Here is a 16,490-nt window from a genome sequence, read left to right as displayed (position 1 = left end):
TGATACCAAGTCCAGTGCAAAGATGTTTGATGAGGTCAGATTCAAACTGACGGCCTTGATCAGTAAAAATTAATTCAGGGATCCCATGTTGCCTAATATAGTCCTCAAAGATACATTTTGCATCTGTGATGGCACGCTGATCTTTCAGTGGGAAAAGGTTGACATATCGAGTAAAATAATCCATTATCACAAGAACATACCTGTTACCTTGTGAGGTAATCAGCAGCTCCGTGATGTCAGTAGCCACCTTCTGAAAAGGTCTGTCTGCACTGACTGACGACAGTGGTGCCCTTTCCTGAGGAACAGGCGAAGAACGTTTTTGACATGCCCCACATTCAGAACAAAACGGAAATGTGTCTCGGGACATATATAGCCAATAACATACCTCTCGCTCTTTGAAGCGTGTGTTCAGCACTGAAATGACCACTAAACAGATTCCCATGCAGATCAGTCAAGGCTGTAGGAATGAGAGCAGCTGGCAAAACAACCTGAAAAGTTGTGGGTGATTGTGGACTTGCTTTGACTTTTCTACAAAGAACCCCCTGTCTAACTATCAGCTTAGGATAGTCATGCCACAGCTTCCGTAACACAGGAGATGAACGCTTTAGTCGGCCAATAGGAGGCCTCCTGTTGCCATCCGTAAACCATGAGAGGACTTCCCTAATGCATTCATCATTCTGCTGGTGTGTTTGTAATGCATCCAAATCTGTAGACAGTGTGTGGCTGACCTCTGGAGAAATAGTGTCAGCGTTACTAGTGTTACCAGCGTTATCAACAGGAAGTCTGTCAGTGGTGGTAATGATGTTTACACACTGTACAGCTTTGTCTTGTGTCTTAGCCAGTGGCCGCCTAGACATGGCGTGCGCATTCACATGCTGGCTGCCTTCTCGATGATGATGATGATGATGATATTATATTATGTTAAAATCATAAACATCAAGTTCGAGAATCCATCTACTGCGCCTGCCTGTCGGATCTTGATCCACAGCAGTTTTCTTCAGATTTAACAGAGGTTTATGATCAGTAACAACAGTGAATGAACTGCCCGATAGGAAATGTTTAAAATGTCTTACAGACCAAACGTTGCCCAACGTTCTCTGTCAAAAGGTAGCCAGTTTCCTTTCTGATGGGCTGAGTGTATGGCTGGCATAGGCGATCACATGTTCCTTGTTGTCTGTACGTTGTGCCAGTACCAAGCCTATTCCCTTTTGTGATGCATCGGTATACAACAGAAAAGGCTGCGAGAAAATGGGATGAGCCATAATCGGCGGGTTAATGAGAGCATGCCTCAATGACAGGAAGGCATCCTCACACTCTATAGTCCAGTTAAATATGGCCCCCTTGTGTGTCAGAGCGAGAAGCAGGGCAGCAATGAGGGAAAAGTTCTCAACAAACCTGCGATAATAGGAACACAGTCCGATGAAGGCCCTCACCTCTGTAGCTGTCCTGGGCATAGGCCACTCCTGCACTTTGTCCACATTCCTGGCATCTGGCTGGAGGCCATGACAGGAAATTACATGTCCTAAAAAGGTAACTTGAAGCTGTGCCAGATGACATTTCCTGGCCTTCAACTTGAGACCCACTGAGCAAAATTGGTCAAAGACTTCTCTCAGACTCTGAAGATGATCTGTAAACGAGCAACTGAAGACAAGGTCATCATCCAAGTAAATCAGACAATCTTTCCAATGTAGACTGTGGAGCACCAACTCCATAAGTCTCTGAAATGTTGGGGGAGCATTCATTAAACCCATTGGCATGACTTTGAATTGAAACAGTCTGCTACCTGTACTGAATGCTGTTTTTTCCCTATCACAAGGGTCTAGTTCAACCTGCCAGTATCCGCTGGATAGGTCGATGGAACTGAACCAGCAGGCACCCGAAAGGCATTCAAGTGCACCAGCAGGACGTGGCAAAGGATATGAGTCCTTAATAGTAGCTGCATTCAACTTCCTATAATCTATACAGAATCTGTAGTCACCATCTTTCTTTCTCACCAGAACTATCGGCGAAGACCAGGGGCTGCTCTCCTCGATGTCACGGGAGAGGAGGTCCTGCACCTGCCTGACTATCTCTGCTTGGATGTTGGGTGAAGTTCTGTACGCTCGTTGTTTGATAGGGGGAGTGTCCCCTGTTCGGATACTATGTCTCACTACATTGGTGCACTCATAGTCTTGATCATGAGCACTGAAGACATCACTGTACATCTGCAAGAGAGATTGTAGTTGTCATCGCTGGTCGTCAGTAAGTCCTGAATGATTCAGGTCAATCTCAGGTGGACATGTTGCTGGTGTGGGGGTGTCCGTCGTCTGAACCACACCTACGGTGGGCTCCACTACATAATAGTCATTGTGGTCATCTTTCCCTAAGGGAAAAAACTCACCTAGGAGGTACTTGGATGTCAGTTGTCATAGGATTCATTACCCTGATGCAGGCCAAGCCGGTCTGTACTTGAGTTAATGTGCGTGCTGCTAGCAGTCCGTGATGGTTCAGTAAACTGGGCTCCAGAACACTTGTGTATTCTGTTTCAAGATCAGGTACTCCTATTGTGGGTTGAACCTTAGCCAAAACTGTCATTTGTGATCTAGCAGGTACAGTTATAGGAGATAGAGTAACAGCACTACAGCTGAAAGGGGCAGTCTCTGTGGTGACTAAAAGAGGTACAACACTATGATTTCCCACCTTACATACACCCTGTGTCAAGTCCAGAATCTCGTGATGGGCTAACAAAAAATCCCAACCCCAAATAACGGCTTGTGTGACATTCCTAACCACCTGGACTGTGTGTGTAAAAACTTCACTACCTAACCTAATGGCTACCGGAAGCATTCCAAGATTGTCCAGATAATCACCTGTTACAGCTCTGGGGAAAATGTGAGCGCACTGCAAAGGTTTTGAACGGAATGGATAACCTGAAAGCTTCACTAATCCGTCAGATGTCTGATCCAGTGTCTAAATAGACTTTTGTGGAAATATTGTCAATAACTGCAAGCACATGTCGTGTAGAGGTGCCACATTGTGATGGAAATACTGGTCGGGCCACATCAACAGCAGCAGACACTTGGCCCTCAGTGCCCACTACCAGTCATTTCCCTGACCATCAAAGTCATCTCTAAAAGTGACATTGTTTCCCTGTCTGTGCTGGGGGTAGCTGTCCCTAATCGTAGGGTGTGAGCGTGAGTCATATCTATCTCTATCAGGCTAATAAGCGGGGTGTCTGTGGCCGTCACCATGGTAACATGGGTTGACGTAACAACAGTCTGAAAAGCGACGTCCCGCTGGGCTGTATTGCCTTAACTGATCCTGGCTGCAGCCCCGATGAGGATCCTGGTGACGATCTCGCTGTGTGGAGGGTGGACATGGCGAATGGTGCCTCCCCCATGGACCAGACGAGGCTCCTTGGTGTTGATGATCTCCGTAGAATCTGCCGGAAGAGTGATGAGCTGGGCTGACTGAGTAGAAACCACGCCGTGCTGGAGAACCTGATGGGGATCTGCGATGTGTGTCCCTTCCTCTGTCACATCTGAAGTCATCCGTCTCATATCTTTGCCTGGAGGCCGGAGAGCCAGATGTATGCGGCCGATGAGCGTGTTCATGACCCAACTGGGAGACTTCCAGTTTTAAGGCCTGAAGATCCTTAGACAGCTGTTTAACAACTTCCACCAGTCCCTCAGACGAATCAGAAGTAGACTTGTCGCCGCGTGTAGTCACCATAGCAGTGACTGGTTCAGCATGTTCAACTGATGTAGCCCCAAAAGGCGAAACAGGACTTGGGAGTACAGAGGGAGGAAGTAACTTAATTGCCTCCACAGCACGTTCCCATTTACATGCGACCGCCAGAGCATCCTCCAATGTAGCTGCTCCATGTTCGTGGCATTTTGCCTGCAGGATATGGTCTAAACCAGCCACAAATCTGCAGAAGCATTCCATTTTAATGGCTGGCTCCCCATAATTTGGGAATGCTTCTAGGACCAGTCTTGTAATTTCTGCTGCAGAAACTTCCAGTGATTCCTTGGGCAAACGCTGTCTAGCATCCACAAAAGTCTGAAAGTGAAGCAAAAATTCTTTCCGTCCGAAAACTTCATTTAGCTTCTCCACACAGGTATCATAGTCCTGCTGCACAGCTGGTGATAAAGATAGCCAGTAAGCTAGGGCATCACCATTGAGGTGAGTGGGGAGTATTGTGGCAATATCAAGCTGCTATCCATCAGTGCATGCCTTAAAGTTCCAAGTGTCTCCTCCATTACGAAAAACTTTCTTTATCCTTGCCATCACTGTGGAAACAGGAAGGTACATCCACTTGAAAATGAACAACAGTTCTCGTTTCTTGTAACTGGGCCTGCGCCTACATTGCCTGAAATGGTGGCGTCTCTAACGCCATCAACTGCTGAGGCGTCTCCAGCAAAAGGAATAGCAAAAATATATATATATATATATATATTTCTGTCCAACTCACATCGTCTGCTCAGTGGTTACAGCCACAACTGCCAACTGTTCATCTTTATAAACAAGCCACTTACAGTACGTCTTTAGCGACCACGGACAATGTCCGATTAACTCCCACCTGACGAAGTTAGTGGACTGCCTCGGTCCACGGCACTGCTGCCACCAGTCTGTAACCCTTATTTGTTGATAGGTGCCGGCTCTCGGGGGTACATGGAAGACGGGCTACAGTTTTGAATTATAATCCTCTTTATTGCCGAACAGCAGGACAGAACCAAAAACTCCCACACCGCAGCTCGCCGCTGCTTCCTTCACTTCCTCCTTCTCCCTCTCTCCCCGCCTGTCTTCTCCTCAACCACCAGCAGGTGGTGGAAACAGATCAGTCTCTTCTTTTAATACAGAACTCTAATATACATAAACACAAAAATTACTGTACTGCCCAAAATAATGGAATGCCCAACACATCAATTATATAAACCTTAAATAAAGATTACATTTCTTTCTATGGGAGCCTGTAGGGACAAAATGTGCTTACTGATTACTAACAAGCAGTTACAAAAACTTTTGCAATTCGTAAACAATGTTGTTTCTACTTATTCTGCTTTACCCCGCAATCCACTGATTTCCCTCTTTCCTATTCATTTTCTCTCTTCCTTTCCTTACATGATTATTTTTTTAATCACAATTGTAATTATTTGTCATTTTTTTAATCATTTTTTGAAAGCATTTTTATACTTTAATTGTTATAATTAAAATAATAATTCTTAAGAGGTGCTACATGAAAGATCCTTTTCTTTCTTTTACACAATTACCTCTTTGCTCGTTGCCAGTGATGAAAGGGAGTTGGATGTGCTTGTTATTTTGCTGGAGGTTGAACGTTCTAGCAAAGTACGCCCAGGGATTTTTGACCCTAATGGCCATCCGTTGGTAAGGTCTTAGTCGAGCACAAAAACACCACTTGCTAGTAATGACTTAGGTATGTACTGCCCCCATCTCCAGGGAAAACACACTGTTACTTTAAACAGCCAGTTAGAAGCATAATGTTTGAAAATGGTGAAAACACGAATCCTAAAACAAAGATTCTCTTTAGTAAAACTACAAAGTTTCATAAAAGCTTTCAAGAAACATAAAATACAGCCAAATTCTTTTGACTTCACAGGATCTAAAGTCAGTGGAGAGACACTGAAACTGGAAATGTCTCAAGAGGGGTTCAGAACAGCTATCTTACCAGGGGTAAAGAAACACACTAGAAATAAGGCTAGACTTAACTACAGTTTTACACGTTTAAAAGCAACAAATATCCAAAACCAATGATGCATTTACTCACAATAGGCTATTTTCTGCTCACATCACAGGAGGTTCAGATGTCTATTGTTGGTGCTAATGAGTGGAGAGGAGGCTACAGGAAATACTCACTTCAGAATGCCGTGCTTACAGGCTCATTTGAACCACAATCTATAGGGCCTGACAGTTATCTTGGTAAGAAAATTACAGTGAAACCAGATCATATTTCTGATTATGTAACAACACACCTCAACAGCAAGTACAAATAGTAATTAATTTGCAAGTAATTAATTTCTCATCATAGAGCACTTTCACACATACAGTAATATTGAGTAGAATCACATGCTAACATATCACCTGTCACATAATTAAATGTGCTCAACTAAACATTTAAATGGTTATTTTTACACATTGTTTTGACAACTCAACCATACAATTTCAGGTTATTCCATGGCAGTAGCTCCAACTCAGTCAGGCATGTTGACAGTTCTAGGTGCTCCGCGGTACAAACACAGAGGAGTTGTGATCACTGTTTTCAGAGATGATTTTCACCAGCAAATAAACCCTTATCCAGAACAGGTAGGTATTTGTAGCTTGATAGTACTGTAAGAACAATGACAAAGTTTGGGTTAATATAATCAGCTCCTTCACTGTTTTGTAAATCTTTCACTTCTAACTTTTCTTTACTGCTTCAGAGTGGGGAATATTTTGGGGCAGAGGTTTGTGCCGTGGATGTGAATTCTGACAGCTACACTGATCTAATCCTCCTATCTGCTCCCATGTACAAAGACGACGACAGAGAGGGACGAGTGTATGTTTGCAAGCTGACTGGTTTGGTAAATAACAGCCATTGTCAATGAATTAATTTATATATTTTTCCACTTTAAGAAAAAAATCCTCATTGTTTCATCTGCACCAGAATGTCGACTGCCACTTTGATTCTCCATCACAACTAATAATACTAAGAGGAGATCCATCCCCAAAAGGAAGGTTTGGATCTTCTCTTGCTGCTCTGCCTGATCTAAACAGAGATGGATTCAATGATCTGGTAGTTGGAGCTCCTCTGGAGAATGATGGCCAAGGTAGCATCTACATATTCAATGGAGAAGGAGGTGAAGGGATCAATCCTACCTACTCACAGGTGAGTAAATAACAGCAACGGTCGGTAACGCTTCCTTTTACATTCCCCTAATTACTAAGGATGTACATGGTAATTACATTAATTAAAGTGTGTAATTGTACAAAAGTGTAATTATTGTGTAAGGCAGTATTTACTGGGAATGATCAATAAAATAAAAACCTGTGTTACATGGTAATAACTGTTCAAGAACTCAGAAACAAATTACACTACTATGTAATTACCATGTAAGTACTTAGGAATTGGGGGACTGTAAAAGGAAGCATTACCCAACGGTCATCTCATGCTAATTTTCTTTTTTTCATCCTCCTTCTTCTCACCAGAATTTCAAGTGTTGAAAATGAAAAGATTTATGTGCTAATGAGGAATTTTTACACTTTCACAGAAAATGGCTGCCTCTGATGTGAAATCAGGACTAACGTTTTTCGGTTTGTCCATCAGTCCACGGTCTCATGATCAGAGTGGAGACACACTGCCTGACTTAGCAGTGGGTTCAGTGGGAACAGTTGTTTTACTCAGGTGACTTTGGTTTTATCTTCATCTTTCAAAAATATTCTTGAAATGGGTATTGTCGGATTTGTATTAACTAAGCTAAAAGCAAAAAAAATCCTGGAGTCATAACTCTAGACGTGTTTCTTTATAGGTCCAGACCTTTGGTGATGGTTAATGCCACTGTGTTGTTCAGCCCAAATGAAATCCCAACTCAAAACCCAGACTGTTCAAAACCATTGGAAAGTACAGCTGAAATCTGCTTTACCATGAGAGGATTGTCTGGAATCGATGCAGGTTCTTCCATCTCAAATAGTAGCTCATTCATTCTTAATTCTGTTCAGTTGTATTTGTTGTTGCATTATTTGTCTTCCACTGCCACTGGTCTGGGTCACTGGGTAGCAGCACTAGGATCCTAGCCTGTCCTTCTCCAGTCAGTTTTAACAGCTTCCTTATCCAGTCTAAAGATATAATCCTTCCAGTATGTCCTGGGTTGACCAGACCCTCCAGTAGGACACATATGAAACACCTCCCATGTGAGCTGGCCAGGAAGAATCCTGACCAAATGCACAAATCACCTTTGCAAACCTCTCCATGTGCAATAATTATCTTGATTATCTTATTATAGTTACCAAACTCCCTCATAAGTTAAATAATAAAACAAAACACATGTTTACATCCGGCAGGGTACTACACCCAATCATGCACCTCCAGGTCAAGCTTTCACTTTCTCCCTACCCCCAGCCGGTCTACACGTTCCCAGTACGGTGTCATCCAGCACATATCCCAGAATTCCTACAAAAAGGTGGTTACTTTAAGTTGCTATTTGGGGCATAAGTACAAATACTGATCCATATGCCTTCTCCAAACCAAAGGCACAGTACTGCTATTATTTTGTACACAAAAGATCATCACAACATGCATGCAGGGCAAGGCAAGGAAACTTTTTTTAATATAACACGTCATACGCAGAAAGAAATGTTCTTTTCAGGTGCAAGGAAAACAAACTGTGAAAACATAAATGTTTTAAAAAGAAAAAAGGTCTCTGGGTTAACAAAATGCCCACCCCAACCACTTGCAACTCACTCAGAGAACCTCCAACCATAAAAAGATTTCAACACTTTCCAGGACTTGGGTTCCAGTGGCCACGCTACATGTTAAGGCGACTTTGATAAAATGAAGCCAGTAATATTCAAGCTATACTGTAGTTCCTATGCCAGAGGTGACATCATACCTGCCAGTTTTTGTGTATTGGGAATGGTCCACCAGGGCCCCCACCTTAGTATGCTACCAAATCTACATGGAACCCAACCATTCATTTTCTTCCTGCAGGTGATGGTCCACAGGTGGACATGCGTCCACACAGGCTGGGCTGTGTGTATTTGTTTTTAATAAAATACTTGTATGTTTCAGCTCAAGCACAAATTGGTTACACTTTAATACTGGATGCAACTCGAAGGGCTCCAAACAACAGAGCTTACATCACTAAGGAAAAGAGAGACATTACAGGATCGGTTAATGTCGACATACATGGACAAATGTGCAAAAGTGAAAAATTCTTTATCAAGGTAAAACTGAATGAAATTAAAATGACCCATTTAAGAAAATCAGCATTTCAAGAAGACAATACATTTACTGAATACAAATTTATTAACCTCTAAATTCTCTTTCAGCCCTGTCCAGAAGATGCTCTCAATCCAATTGAAAATAAGCTCAAATTCACTTTTGATGGTTTACCCTCGAAGACGAATCTCAGACCAAGTCTCTCCCAGCAGGTTCAAACAAAAACCTTTCATCCAGTGAGTGACTTTTATACACAATATATAAATCTGTTAACGCAGTCTTTGCATGTTCGAAAAGGTTTTCATTGATTCTGCATTTGTAACGCTTTGTAGTAAGATAAAACCAAACTTGTTATTTTAAAAACATTTATTTAAATGCTACAGAGCCCCCTAAAGGGTCATTGGTAAACAAAATAAAGATACTGTTTCATTTGGCCCAGACAATATGTTGTACTCTGAGAATGCAAGTCAGTTTATCCAATTTAATTCACATGAGAAACGTTCTGATGCACATGAGAAACGTTCTGATGCACGTTAGAAACGTTCTGATGCACGTTAGAAACGTTCTGATGCACACGAGAAACTTTCTGATGCACACGAGAAACTTTCTGATGCACATGAGTAACTTTCTGATGCACATGAGTAACTTTCTGATGCACGTCAGTAACTTTCTGGTGAACGTGAGTAACTTTCTGTTGCACACAAGAATCTTTCTGTTGCACACGAGTAACTTTCTGTTGCACGTGAGAAACTTTCTGATGCACATGAGTAATTTTCTGATGCACGTGAGAAACTTTCTGATGTACGTGAGAAACTTTCTGATGCACATGAGTAATTTTCTGATGCACGTGAGAAACTTTCTGATGTACGTGAGAAACTTTCTGATGCACGTGAGTAACTTTCTGATGCACATGAGTAATTTTCTGATGCACGTGAGAAACTTTCTGATGTACGTGAGAAACTTTCTGATGCACGTGAGTAACTTTCTGATGCACATGAGTAACTTTCTGATGCACATGAGTAACTTTCTGATGCACGTGAGTAACTTTCTGATGCACGTGAGTAACTTTCTGATGCACGTGAGAAACTTTCTGATGCAAGTGAGAAACTTTCTGATGCACGTGAGAAACTTTCTGATGCACGTGAGTAACTTTCTGATGCACGTGAGTAACTTTCTGATGCACGTGAGTAACTTTCTGATGCACGTGAGTAACTTTCTGATGCACGTGAGTAACTTTCTGATGCACGTGAGTAACTTTCTGATGCACGTGAGAAACTTTCTGATGCACGTGAGTAACTTTCTGATGCACGTGAGTAACTTTCTGATGCACGTGAGTAACTTTCTGATGCACGTGAGAAACTTTCTGATGTACGTGAGAAACTTTCTGATGCACGTGAGAAACTTTCTGATGCACATGAGTAACTTTCTGATGCACGTGAGTAACTTTCTGATGCACGTGAGTAACTTTCTGATGCACGTGAGTAACTTTCTGATGCACGTGAGTAACTTTCTGATGCACGTGAGAAACTTTCTGATGTACGTGAGAAACTTTCTGATGCACGTGAGTAACTTTCTGATGCACGTGAGTAACTTTCTGATGCACGTGAGAAACTTTCTGATGCACGTGAGAAACTTTCTGATGCACGTGAGAAACTTTCTGATGCACGTGAGTAACTTTCTGATGCACGTGAGTAACTTTCTGATGCACGTGAGTAACTTTCTGATGCACGTGAGAAACTTTCTGATGCACGTGAGAAACTTTCTGATGCACGTGAGAAACTTTCTGATGCACGTGAGTAACTTTCTGATGCACGTGAGTAACTTTCTGATGCACGTGAGTAACTTTCTGATGCACGTGAGTAACTTTCTGATGCACATGAGAAACTTTCTGATGCACGTGAGAAACTTTCTGATGCACGTGAGAAACTTTCTGATCCACATGAGTAACTTTCTGATGCACACGAGTAACTTTCTGTTGCACACGAGTAACTTTCTGATGCACGTGAGAAACTTTCTGATGCATCACCAGATCCCAACTTAGTAATATTTTGCCATAATAGCAGTATTATTAACATTACACTTACCGCCAACAGATTAGGTTTGAAATCAGCTGTGGTGTTGACAATGAGTGTGTCGATGAACTAAACATGGATTTCAATTTCACCAGGTGAGCATAACAAATCTCAACTTTCATGTGTGCCTTTTGAACATTCACAAAAAAAATCCTATTATCACAAAAATTCTTGCATGAACTCTAGGTCAAACCTAAATGTCAAGCTTTTTATGCGTCTGATAAGATTTGACCAACTATTGCTGAAACTACCAAAAGTTTAATGCAATTTATTTGCATGAACTTTTGGGTAAAAGAAGTTTCATCAATATGCGAAATCAAATAACAGAGATCAACACACTGCTTTTATTTTCCCATTAGATATCAGGGTAAATGCACATGTTGCAGATACATCGGAACCCTCTGGACAGCCAAGCCCAAAAGGGTTTGGTTCAGTATCACCCCCACAACACAATCATCTTGCTTTAACACCCCAAATCTGCCTAAAATGGCAAAAACGTAAATGGTATATACACAGCACCTTCAACCCCCCAAGCTGCTTTAGAATACAGTCATTCGCTCATTCACACACTCGTGGTAATGAGCTATGTTGTAAGCTGTTCTGGGGCAGCTGCTGTAAACTGGCACACTGGTCCCTCTGACCATCACTATCAGGCAAGGCTGGTGAAGTGTTCTGTCCAGGGGCACGGCATTGTGAAACTCTCCAGTTAGCAGCTGGGCTTGGAATCCACCGATTACCTCTTCCTTATTCATTTTCACTTGTCCTTTCCTCACATTTTTTTTTACAATTTCTCACTCCTCTTTTTTTTTTAGATTTTTGTTCTCGTAAAGTGCCTTGTGATTTTTATTTTGAGAGGCGCTATATAAAGGAGCATTTCTTCTTCTTCTAAAACAACCTGTTAGCAGTTACCTAACCGGAGGGTTTCTTCATCACAGCATGTGCTAATTTCTCTGTGGTGACAAAATAAATGCTGTATTGTTACAACTTCCTAATAAAATTCCACGTAGTTTCTTTACTTTTCCCATTACTTGTCCAGGAGTTTGATTAGTTTGCAAAGGCGTAAAGGTCTTCTTGTGTAGAGGCATTTGCACAACTATGTTCCAGTTATGACTGTTCCAGCAGACAGAACGGGAGTTTATCTACATTTGAGGCATTTAGTAAAACTTCAGTAAATGATCGTATATAATAAGTTTATCTCCAGAGGGGTGGGATGACACATTTTATACCCAAGTTCCCAATACTAATTTACACAAAAGAGGATTAGAGCCACTGAAAAAAAAGATGAAAAAAAAAGATAAATATGAATTTAATCTCTGACCTTTTCCTCATAATTCTGACTTATTAAATACTATTAAAGTTAGATTTCAGGAAAAAAAAAGCCAGAATTCTTTTCTATTCATTTTCTTCTTTTGAGTGGCCCTAATCCTCTTCTATCCATCCATTTCCTGTACCCAGGGTTGCGGGTGGGGTACACCCTAGACAGGTTGCCAGTCCATCTCAGAGCCTAATCCTCTTCCGTAATACTTATATATAACAAAAGCGAGTAAAAACTTACAGCAGTCCTTACATGGATGTAACTTACTTGTTATTTTTGTTCTCTTATCTTAACGTTTCAGATCCTCAGAGGTTAAAGTTGGCATAGATGAGCTTTTAAACGTGACCGTCTCAGTGGACAACAGCGGGGAAAACTCTTACAACAACCACATCATTCTCACATACCCAGTGGGACTCTCCTACAGGAAGTTTACATCTCTACAAGTGAGGAATCTGCTCCAAGTCTGGTTGAGTTCATCTCTGATCAGAGGCTCCAGCAGGTCACTAGGATGTTTTGTCTTTAAAACAGGGAAGAATTGAGTGTAACTCCCTGGATAGTGAAGATGGCGTTGCAAGAGGAAAGACAGACTGCAGTGTTGACAAACCTATTTTCAAAAGTAACTCTAAGGTTGGTTTGTTACGCTGCTGACTCACTGCTGCTCAGACAGAGTTTAACAGGAAGTCGTCTCATTCTTCCCTTTTGTTTCATTTTAGGCGATCTTCATCGTTTCCTATGGGTTCAATCCCAGACGATCACTTGACAACAAGAAAAAGATCTTTATTGCTGCAAATGCTACAAGGTAATGTTTATCACATATTCCTTTGTTTGATGCATTTTACTCAGTTGTAAATGACCTGTCTTTGTATAGGCTCTTCTTATAGTTCTACAACCCCCAAAGGCACTTCACAATCAGTCATCCACCCATTCACACTTTGGTGATGATAAGCTACAATGTAGCCACAGCTGCCCTGGGCCGCACTGACAGAAGCGAGAACTGTTCTAAAAACACTTATATAAACATTTAATGTCTGTTTTAGTGGGAACCAGCAGCATTCTGCATCTAGCAACCTCTATAAGAAGAAGGAGATTGGTGTAAAGTTCAGTATCTTTATTACCATTGAAAGGTTGGTTGGTTTTCTACTGGTTCAAGCTAAACTAACTCTTTGTAAAATAAATGTGAGATGATTTCAAATATAATGAACTCGGAATACTCACTAAATGTTTATTGGCTGTCCAGCTCCCTCAGCTACAACAATTTCACAATCGGAAAAAGCAATCAGCAAAAAACATTTCAGCAATTAATAGAGGTAATGGATTGCTTTTATTATAGACTAGACCTATTTTCTCATCAGGTTTATTGTCTACTGCTCAGACCTTAATGCCCTCCTCCCTTTTCTGTCAGGTCACTAATAGTATCAGAGCTCTTACTTTTACCGTGGTGATCCGAGTTCCTGTCAAACTCAGAGACAAAGACATTTGGATGGACATGGACAGTTTGCAGGTAAAACATTTACATTGTGATGTATATAAAACAATGATCAAAAGGGGGAAAGTGATAGGAGAGACTTAAATAAAGAGTGATTTTAGATTACAGACTGTGAAAGAAGCAAATATGAAGAACCCATCGTCACAGATTTTGCTGCACAGATAAAGAAAACAAAAGTTGTGGTAAGAATAAACAACCTGTTGGAAACTATGATTAAAAATGAGAAGTATAATGATCTATGTTTGAGTTTGTCATCCCACAGGACTGCTCTGTAGCTAGGTGCAGAGTGTTCAGGTGCAAAAGGTTCATGGAAAAGAACGAGAAACGAACACATAAGATCTCTGCAAACCTCAGCTCAGGGTGGATAGAACAGGTAATCAATAGGTGATGAGTACCGGTCATTATCAACTCTTCAGATGTGAGAAGAACGTTCTTTAGTAAGAAACACAACACTCACTCATGTCTTTCTCATGTTTTCAGATTGGACTCCCATCTGCCAAATTACTGCTGACCAGTACAGCCAGTCTAGAATACGATGCAAACCAGTACATCTTCTTCTCAGCAGCCTCTAATTACACACCTCCTGTTCGTAAGGTGCACTGCCCATCATTAACTCAGTAATGTATTGACTGAGCTTTCATTAGGTGTAAAAATGTTTCATTCTGTCATTCAGATTGAGGCTGAGATCGAAGTGTTTCCTGAACCAGATTTCACCAAAGAGATCATCGGAGGATCTCTGGGAGGCTTGTTGCTTCTGCTTCTACTCACCGCTGGCCTGTATAAGGTGAGTCACAACATTTTCATTCCAATCCGTTTGGCTCAGCAACACAGCAGCAGTGACTGGGACAGTGTGCTTTGTGAAAAAATCATAAGATACATGTATTTCTTCTAAAATTTTCAAATTCAAATTTTATTTGTCACATACACAGTCATACACAGTACCAAATGCAGTGAAATGCCTTACACAACTGCTCGTGACCTAAGAGTTGAAAATAAAATAACTGTACAGCACGAATTAGAATGAAGGGTAAATTTAACTGGGAAAGAGTAAGGTAAAATATATCTGAATTAAAGTTGAATAATAGAATAGCTTTACAACAAAATACACAATACAATACAAATTAGAATAAAAGGTAAATTTAGCTGGGAAGGAATATGATAAAATGTATATAAGTTTAAGTTGAGAATAAAGTAACTGTACAACAAATTCACAGTATGTAAACGTATAAGAATGTATGAAGAAATAAAAATATCTATACAAAACAGCAGCTGAACAAGTATAACATGGAAATGAAAAAAAAAAATATATATATATAATGTCCAGAGTTGTGCAAACCACATTTTAGTGACTTTGTAGTGCAACTATGCTTAAGCAAAGTCCAGACTGTTCGGTGTGTGTGAGAACCATATGTGTGGGCACTTACTATGTGGTGGCGTGATTTAAAGATCGAAAGTTCTAGATGTTTTGGCAACGATTTGGAGCAGAATCATTTGTTTTTCTTAAGAAATGACTTCAAGAAAATAATTTGTTTTGTAAATGGTAAATGGCCTGTATTTGATATAGGCCCTTCTAGAGTCTCAGAGCCCCCCAAGGCACTTTACAACACAGTCATTCACCCATGTACACACACATTCACACCCTGGTGGTGAGGAGCAACAGTGTAGCCACAGCTGCCCTGGGGTGAACTGACAGAGGCGAGTCTGCCAAGCACTGTCGCCATCGGTGTCTCCAGCCACCACCAGCAGGCACCAGTGTCTTGCCAAAGGACACAACAGCAGCCTTCTCTGCCGGGATTGATCCTACAACCCTGAGGTTACTGGACACCCCGCTGCCCCAGCAGCAGTAGCTGTCTTACGACAAATACATTTTTAACCCACAAATGAGAGAGACCCCTTTGTATTGACCAAATATCCTATTTGACACACGGCCTATTGAACGTTAGTTGCACTTTAGATTGGATGAAATCCAACACATTAACATTATTTAGGTATATTTTATAGTGCTGATATCAGCTGTTTTGATCTGATGATGTTTATTCCATGACCTGGATCAAGATCATTTAATAGTCCTCTGTAATGAATGGTACTCTGTATCAGCAAGTACTCAACTGTAAGTACTTATCCTCAGTTTATTAATTTTTAGTAATGGAGCAAATATAGAAAATAAAGATTTTTAATGAAGTTGAAATGCCAAAAACTATTTTCTGTCTAAATGCACTAGTCAGTCTTTCATCATTTTTCTTTATTCTTCTGTTTGTACCACCAAATGTATGCAAATGTTTCACTTTTAAAATCCCTCTTATCTTTTGTGTCTGCAGGCTGGATTTTTCAAGAGCAAATATAATGAGCTAATGGCTGAACATGTAGGAGAAGCTGATCCAGTCAATGCATGAGGAGCAACCATAAATCCAGAAAAAGGAAATCACTTCTACCCTGTCCCTCACATACTCAACCCTTTACTCATCAACTACAATGGTCTTATTTTACAAATGTTTGATGATACAAACTGAAAAACGGAAACATAAAACGGTATTTCAAGCACCTAGTGGTACTCAGAGTTTGGATGGTCTTGTAAATAGTATGAGACAATATCTTTAGGAGGCTTTATTGTACTGTAGCTCTTTCACATGACTGAACATGTTTGGTTTATATTTTGCAATAAGTAGCAGTTTGGTACACATTAAAATGCTTTTATACAAAAAA

The 16,490-nt window shown here is 40.9% G+C and overlaps 1 protein-coding gene across 2 annotated transcripts in view; it reads left to right on the top strand.

Annotated features, from left to right (window-relative positions):
- LOC107387974 (integrin alpha-M) overlaps positions 1-16,490 on the top strand; it is a 25,361-nt gene extending 8,871 nt beyond the window's left edge. For both annotated transcript variants that reach the window (XM_070545588.1, XM_070545589.1), the window contains exons 10-30: positions 5,600-5,673; positions 5,796-5,919; positions 6,167-6,303; positions 6,420-6,560; positions 6,644-6,865; positions 7,248-7,381; positions 7,506-7,648; positions 8,765-8,919; positions 9,025-9,150; positions 11,008-11,081; positions 12,603-12,744; positions 12,830-12,928; positions 13,015-13,100; positions 13,339-13,425; positions 13,539-13,608; positions 13,704-13,802; positions 13,889-13,969; positions 14,050-14,160; positions 14,268-14,381; positions 14,461-14,571; positions 16,106-16,490. In XM_070545588.1, coding sequence (XP_070401689.1) covers positions 5,600-5,673; positions 5,796-5,919; positions 6,167-6,303; positions 6,420-6,560; positions 6,644-6,865; positions 7,248-7,381; positions 7,506-7,648; positions 8,765-8,919; positions 9,025-9,150; positions 11,008-11,081; positions 12,603-12,744; positions 12,830-12,928; positions 13,015-13,100; positions 13,339-13,425; positions 13,539-13,608; positions 13,704-13,802; positions 13,889-13,969; positions 14,050-14,160; positions 14,268-14,381; positions 14,461-14,571; positions 16,106-16,180 — 2,405 coding nt within the window. In that variant the 3' untranslated portion in view covers positions 16,181-16,490. The remainder of the gene's footprint in view (positions 1-5,599; positions 5,674-5,795; positions 5,920-6,166; positions 6,304-6,419; positions 6,561-6,643; positions 6,866-7,247; positions 7,382-7,505; positions 7,649-8,764; positions 8,920-9,024; positions 9,151-11,007; positions 11,082-12,602; positions 12,745-12,829; positions 12,929-13,014; positions 13,101-13,338; positions 13,426-13,538; positions 13,609-13,703; positions 13,803-13,888; positions 13,970-14,049; positions 14,161-14,267; positions 14,382-14,460; positions 14,572-16,105) is intronic.

This window comes from Nothobranchius furzeri, chromosome 16, assembly GCF_043380555.1.
Source record: "Nothobranchius furzeri strain GRZ-AD chromosome 16, NfurGRZ-RIMD1, whole genome shotgun sequence".
Lineage (NCBI taxonomy): Eukaryota > Metazoa > Chordata > Actinopteri > Cyprinodontiformes > Nothobranchiidae > Nothobranchius > Nothobranchius furzeri.
Note: the sequence above shows the minus strand (reverse complement) of the source record. Positions and strands in the feature narration are given on the sequence as shown.